The 7,154-nt window shown below is 39.2% G+C and overlaps 2 protein-coding genes across 2 annotated transcripts; both read left to right on the top strand.

Moving 5' to 3' along the window:
• The first annotated feature begins 1,080 nt into the window (after positions 1-1,080).
• LOC138878054 (uncharacterized mitochondrial protein AtMg00810-like) lies at positions 1,081-1,686 on the top strand. The gene has a single exon (XM_070157711.1). The coding sequence runs from the start codon at positions 1,081-1,083 to the stop codon at positions 1,684-1,686; it is 606 nt and encodes a 201-aa protein (XP_070013812.1).
• An 866-nt stretch (positions 1,687-2,552) lies between these two features.
• LOC138878053 (uncharacterized) lies at positions 2,553-3,492 on the top strand. Its single transcript, XM_070157710.1, has 2 exons — positions 2,553-2,937; positions 3,074-3,492. The coding sequence occupies exons 1-2, from the start codon at positions 2,553-2,555 to the stop codon at positions 3,490-3,492; spliced, it is 804 nt and encodes a 267-aa protein (XP_070013811.1).
• The last annotated feature ends 3,662 nt before the right edge of the window (positions 3,493-7,154 follow it).

Below are 7,154 nucleotides of genomic sequence, written 5' to 3'. Positions count from 1 at the left end.
ATATAAAGTGTTTAATAAAAGAACTTTGTGTGTAGAAAAAAGTGTACATGTAGTGTTTGATGAAACTAACAATCTTTCTAAGAGACAAGAACATGAAGATGAAGTTATTGGGCTGGTAAAGGATTTGAGTGAAGTCTCAGCTCAAGCTAAAGTGGCTCCAAAAGAAGGAACATGTGATGGAAAAGGTTCTTCCATCCAGGGCAACCTGATATGGGGAACTGATCAAAGAGGAACTGATACCAATCCCTTAAAGGAACCTATTCATGACCCTGTTCCTCAGCAGCAGAACATGGGAGAAGCATCAAGCAAAAATAAGTTGGTTGTGAAACCTCACAAGTATCAAAGTTCTCATCCTATTGAGAACATAATTACTGATCCAACCTCTGGAGTCAATACTAGATCACAATTAAAGAATCTGTGTGATTTTGATGCTTTCCTATCTCTTATTGAACCTAAAAATTTTGTTGAGGCTTTGTAGAATGCAGACTGGGTAAATGCAACGCAAGATGAAGTCAATCAGTTCGAGAGAAGTAAAGTTTGGCATCTAGTTCCAAGACCCAAGGATAGATCAATGATTGGCACAAAATGGGTCTTCAAAAGCAAACTTGATGAAGATGGAACAGTTATAAGAAACAAGTTAAGACTGGTGGTCCAAGGGAGGGTATAGATTATGATGAGACTTTTGCTCCAGTTGCAAGACTGGAGGCAAAAAGACTTCTCATAGCTTTTGCAGCACACATGGAATTCACCCTTCATCAGATGGATGTCAAGAGTGCCTTCCTGAATGGCTACCTAAAAGAAGAAGTGTTTGTTAAACAACCTCCAGGGTTTGAAAGTAAGGAGTGTCCTGAACATGTGTACAAATTAGACAAGGCTCTCTATGGACTCAAGCAGGCTCCTACAATATGGTATGAATGATTGTCCAAATTCCTGCTTGAGCATGGCTACAAAAGAGATAAAATTGATAGTACTCTATTCTTGAGGGAAAAAGGTAAGGATCTTCTTGTGGTACAAATATATGTTGATGACATAGTTTTCGGGGAAACCACTGACAAACTAAGTAAGGATTTTGCCAAATTAATGGGGAGTGAGTTTGAAATGAGTATGATGGGCGAGCTTAACTTTTTCTTAGGCTTACAGATCAAACAAAGTCCAAATGGAACCATGATCCATCAACAGAAATATGCAAAGGAACTGATCAAAAAGTTTAAAATGGATGAATCAAAGGAAATAGACACCCCAATTGCAACTGCCACTAAATTAGACATAGATGAACCTGGTTCATCAATTGATCAGAAGTTGTGTAGGGGTGTGATTGGTTCACTTTTGCATCTAACTGCTAACAGACCTGACATAGTTTTTAGTGTAGGACTTTGTGCTCGCTTTCAGGTTAATCCAAAGGAATCTCACTTGACTGTTGTCAAGAGGATACTGAGATATTTGAAAGGCACTACTGATTTATGTCTTTGGTACCCTAAAGGTAGTAATTTCAATCTAGTAGGGTATGCTGATGTTGATTATGCAAGTTTCCTTGTGGTTAGGAAAATCACCTCAGGTATGGCTCATTTTCTTAGTTCATGTCTTGTATCATGGGCCACTAAAAAGCAAAATTCAATGGCTTTATCCACTGTTGAGGCTGAATATGTTACTTCTGCCTCTTGTTGTGGATCAAACAGCTGCTGGTAGATTTTGGCATTGAAGTTGGTTGCATTCATATCTTCTGTGATAACACTAGTGCTATAAGTATGACAAAGAACCATGTTCATCATAAGAGGACTAAGCACATAGATGTTAGATACCACTTCTTAAGAGATAACTATGAGAAATGATTGATTTCTATAGAATTCTGTGCTACTGATAAACAAATTGCTGACATCTTCACTAAAGCACTGAGTAGAGAAAACTTTTAGAGGAACTTGGAATTAGGAATGATTAAGATCACCTAATAGGACCAGCTCAGAATGCAAAATGAAAAAAAAATTGAAAAAAATATTGGATAGGAAATCTGAACTTGTGTAAATATCTAGATTAATTTTTACTCAGCTTCATACTGTAATTAGTATACTCCTGTGATATGTGTTAATATGACTCACTGATCTCTTACAAAATTTTCTATTGTGGCAAATTGAGGCATGTTCAGGAGAATTCAAAATGAAGAACCTAGTTCATCAGTATGGGTTCATTTGAAAGCTAAGGTATGCTTTCTATACTCTGCTCAATTAGAAAGATAAATATTTAAATCATGCAGAAGTCCTACAATTGATTCAATTCCTTAGAAAATTCTATCTGTTAGCGTTGAACCAGTTCCGTCTGCCTTAGAACTCTAAACCACAAAAATTGCCTAAAATTTAGGGAAGCTTAACCGATCATTCAAACCTGCAATTTCAGGTTGATTAGACCTCTAATTTACCACTGCTAAAGTTGTCGTTATACATTAAATGTGTATTTTTGTTTAAATAAACATCAGTACCTCCTGCCATCTCCATCTTCACTTTCATTTGCTTTCTTCTCCAAAATTCTAAATCGCCAATTCTCATAAGAAACCAGCGATCATGACAAATCCACAAGACAATCCTGGAACTCCACCACAACCCACTCCCTCTGATGCATCTACCCCTCCTTCATCCAGTACATCTCCCAAACCCAAGCTGAGAAGGGTAAAAATGCTTGCTCGTAAAATAGTAGCATCTGAGGCTCTCAAAAAGAAATTAAATGAGAAATTAAAGGCAAGCCAGGTCCAAGACTCTGACTCCAACTCTGATTCTAAGTCATACAAATCCTCCAGTGAGGGGGAAGTACCTAGGTCTTCTGACTCTGAAAAGGATCAAGAGTCCCCTTCTAAGGTAAGTTCTTCTTTGTCTAAAAATCTAAAAACTAGATTTGTTCTGGTTGGGCCTGTTAAGGATGTAGAATTACCTGAGTTACAAAGGAGTGGAGGTAAAGAAATCTGAAAAAGAAAAAGAGAGAGAGGGTGCATATGGTGAAGAGAGGGGAAATGGGAAAAGAGTGGTTGATCATTCACCCACTGCTGAGTTTTCTGTGCCTGCTATCTATGGGGTTGAAAAATAAGAAGTAGAAGAGAGTGGCAAGAAGTCAGGGGGAAGTGGTTCTGGTGAAGCTGCTGAAGGGTTAGTTCATCTAAGCACACAAAGAGATGAACCTGGTTCATCTACTGAAGAGACCCTAGCTGACCTATTGAAAAAGGTTGGGGCAAGTTATGATCCTAAGAAACGAAGAAATCCCACACCAAAAGCCCCCAGTGCTCCTAAACCATCCAAGAAAAGAAAGGTTTCATCCCCAACAACTACTGAAATTTCATTGCCAAAGGGAAGAGCTACAAGAAGTAGGGTGAAGCAGAGTGAGAGTGATCTTCAAAAGGCTCTAGCTGAGAGTAGGAAGAAAAAACTGGCTAAAGGAAAAGGCAAGGTTGCAGAGTCCTCAGACGCTATGGAGGTTGAGGAGATGGAACAGAACCATCAAGAGGAAGGTTAAACAGTGTAGGTTCAGACCCCCAAGCCCAAAAAGTCCAAGACTTCTTCCTAGAAGTCTTCCTCTATGTCTGAGGCTACTGAACCTTCATTAGCCAAAAGGACAAGGTCTGCAGTAAAAAGTAAACAAGTAAGAATTTCTGAAGATGAGGAATGGAGTGCAGAAGAAGAAGAAGATAAGTCTGATGGTGAACAAGACAAGCTTTCAATGTTTGGCAAAAGAAAGATTTTGAAGGGTAGACTGCTAAAAGACTTGGTGGAACCAGGAATGATGAGACTGGTGGATGCCTTAGCTGCTCAGGGATGGAAGGACATGGTCCTTCAGGTGGATGGTAGGCTAGCCAGGAATGAGATCATCAAGTTCATGGCAAATGCAAAGGTTAAGGATGGCAAGGTCAAGAGCTTGGTGAAAGGAGTTCAAGTGTCCTTTGATGCAGAAAAACTGGGATAGATCCTTGATATACCCTCTGAAGGGTTTGATGACTATATAAGGCAAAGGTGGCCTTGTCTGGACTCCCTTCCTACTGCCCTTGACATTACCAGGAGGTTCTGTGATGTTGAAGATGTGAATGAGGCTAGGGCTGTTCAGAAAAGTGAAATGAGGCCTCAGCACAAGTTCTTGTTTGAATTTGTCAATAAGTGCCTACTGCCCAGTCAGGAGAAAAGGCATATTGCAAATTACATGGACCTAGTTCTTATGGAGTGCTTGGAAAGTGGAAAGCAAATTAATTGGCATGCCTTCATCATCAAGCTGCTGGACAGGGTCATCAATGGATCAAGGTTCATGCTCCCCCTTATGGCTTTATTCTGACTACGATTCTGGATAGATGTAATGTTCCTTTGAAGAAATGGGAAATGGATTCAAGCAAGGATCACTTTGGCATTAACACTCTGATTGCTTGTGACTATTTGGTCAATGCCATCCCAAATGAACCCGGTTCATCCAAGAAGACTCCTATCAACAGTAAAGTCAGGGCTCTTGTTCAGGAATATGAAGCCAAGGATACTGAGATAGCTAGGCTCAGGGCTCGTGTGGCAGAGGTGGAATCTGAGAGGGATGCTCTCAGAACTGAGCTTGCCAAGGAAAAAGAGAAGAATGATGGAATTCTTCATAATATGCTGAATCTTCTCCAAGCCCAAAACCAACCCTCTAGCTCCCCCAAGCCTTTAGGAATTATAGCTTTCTAGTACCTTCAGTGACCCGGATTAGGGATTTTTCTATCTTTTTGCTCAAGGTTTAAATGTTTTTTTTGTTTTCTGGTTGTGGATTGTGGTAGCAACATATCCTCTATCAATGATATCTACTGTTTTTGCTCTTGTTCTATGTTAATCTTTCCTTGATAGTTTAAATATATTTGCTTGATTACTGATGATTAAACCATGAATGCACTTGCAGTTGCCCCAGTGGCCATGAGTACTTATTAAAATCCGGGAATCACACTTTGTATGCAACTTTACGATGATGCCAAAAGGGGGAAGAGATAGTGCTTTACACATTCTGAATTAAGTGATATTTATAACATAATTAACCAGGTGCTTGATGACAAGGGAGAATTCGTTGGCCCGAGAACAGGTGAAGTTTTGAAGATTGACAAAAGAACTCAGACATGGACCAGATCCATCTTGTGAAGCATAGTCATGATCAACCTATACATGGGAGATGCACGTGAAGAAGATAAATCTAACTAATCAAGAAGCAATATCTCCTGATTTGATCGAAAAGATTGCATATTGGATAAGGAGAGAAAGACTCCTTACATGAAAAGAACACAGTTTAGGAAGAAGATAGTGTTAGAGTTTGAGATTACCATGAACTCTTCTACGATATAACAGTAGCAATTGAATCCCAGTCAAACTCTAATTACTAACCAATTAAATGTTAGTGTCGTTCTCTTTTACAGGTAATGCACATAAACAAAAGTTAAACTTAAATTGAGAGCAAAAGAGCAAGGCAATTTTGCAAGCAATTTATGTGTGATTTGAGTGTGCAATCCTGAAGCTATTTGAACGAGATAGAAGAACCAGTTCCATGTGTCTATCTTTTATTCTAGTTCAATTGTAGTAGGTGATTTTACATTGTACCTTTTAGCTTTCATAGAAGCAATTGTATTAGGTACCTAGAGTGTTCGAGTTAAGAGTTAACTTGAAATTGTCGCAACAGTTGAGGTTGTGTGCTACAACAAGATTAGAGTTAATCCTTAGGTTTACAAAGATTTTTTGTAAATGCTGTTTTGGCTTAGTAATTTTAGTGGAAGTTTGGGAAAATCCTACTGAGTAGTAGGTCGTGATTTTTCACCTTTTGAGCCAGGTGTTTTCCACATAAAAATCTATGTATTCTTTATTTTCTGTATTTATTATTCCGCAAACAGTAGTAGTTGGAACACCTAGAAGAACCGGGTCCTTCTATAGTTCAGTTAAGCAAAAATTGGGTACCATACAAATCACCCCCTCTTGTGTGGTATTGACGCTTAAAACATCACAAAGTTTCCCTATCGAGGCCCTTTTGACACGAAATATTTTCCGGTAAAAATAAATCATCCTAGGGTGATGCCCCTAGTATTCGAGGTTGAATGTAGAGAAGCCTCAGATACTGTTGAATTGTCCCCAGGTAGCACATATAATTGTTGCCTCGTTAAAAACCTCGCCGGAAAAATCCATTTGGGATAAAAATCGATCCAAGGGAAAAGAGTGCAACACGTGCTTTAAAACCTAAGGTCCTCGTGTTGAAGAGCTTCTCGACATCTTTGATCGAACACCTGCCATAAGTCAGTATCAAATACAAATGGAAAAGGAGAAAGTCATACCTTAGCAATATTACCGTTTGAGGAGTGATATATTCCAATTTTTTAGCAATGTTTCGCCCTCCGTTGTGCCAAGTTTGTAAGATCCATTCCCAACGATATCGAGGACTTGATAGGGTCCTTCCTAATTAGGGCCGAGTTTTCCTTCATTAGGGTCTCGAGTGTTGATGGTGACTTTTCTTAAGACTAAGTCCCCAATTTTGAAGTGGTGGAGGTTGGTTCTTCTATTATAATATATCTCGATTCTTTGTTTTTGTGCGGCCATCTAAACGAGTGCGGCTTCTCATTTTTCATCCAATAGTTCGAGGCTAGTATTCATAGCCTCGTGATTTGATTCTTTCGTTGTATGTCAAAATATGGCGCTAGGTTTACCGACATCGACTGGAATCAAGGCTTCGGAGCCATATACTAAGGAGAACGGGGTTGCCCCAGTACTGGACTTCGATGCTGTTCGATATGCCCAAAGGACCTCGGGTAGAATTTCTCTCCATTTTCCCTTGGTGTTGTTCAATCTTTTCTTTAGATTCTAAATGATAGCTTTGTTCGTCGACTCAGCCTGTCCATTTCCACTTGGATGATATGGTATTGATAAGATCCTTTTTATTTTATGTTCTTCGAGAAACTTCGTTACCTTGTTGTCGATCAATTGCTTTCTATTGTCGCATACGATTTCTGCAGGTATCCCGAATCGGCATATGATGTGATCCCAGATGAAGTCTATAACTTATTTTTCTATGACTTTATCAAAGGCATGTGCTTCCACTCATTTATAAAAGTAGTCAGTCATAAACAAAATGAATTTAGCTTTACCTGGAGCCGATGGCAAAGGGACGACGATATCCATCCCCTATTTCATGAATGGCCA

Source organism: Nicotiana sylvestris, chromosome 9 (assembly GCF_000393655.2).
Source record: "Nicotiana sylvestris chromosome 9, ASM39365v2, whole genome shotgun sequence".
NCBI classification, from domain to species: Eukaryota; Viridiplantae; Streptophyta; class Magnoliopsida; order Solanales; family Solanaceae; genus Nicotiana; species Nicotiana sylvestris.
Note: the sequence above shows the minus strand (reverse complement) of the source record. Positions and strands in the feature narration are given on the sequence as shown.

Excerpts from the sequence above, each read along its gene's own strand:
- LOC138878054 (XM_070157711.1), top strand. The coding sequence starts at position 1,081 with ATGGGGAGTGAGTTTGAAATGAGTATGATGGGCGAGCTTAACTTTTTC.
- LOC138878053 (XM_070157710.1), top strand. The coding sequence starts at position 2,553 with ATGACAAATCCACAAGACAATCCTGGAACTCCACCACAACCCACTCCC. Across the intron at positions 2,938-3,073 it reads TGAGTTACAAAGGAGTGGAG|TAGAAGAGAGTGGCAAGAAG; the intron begins GTAAAGAAATCT and ends AAAAATAAGAAG.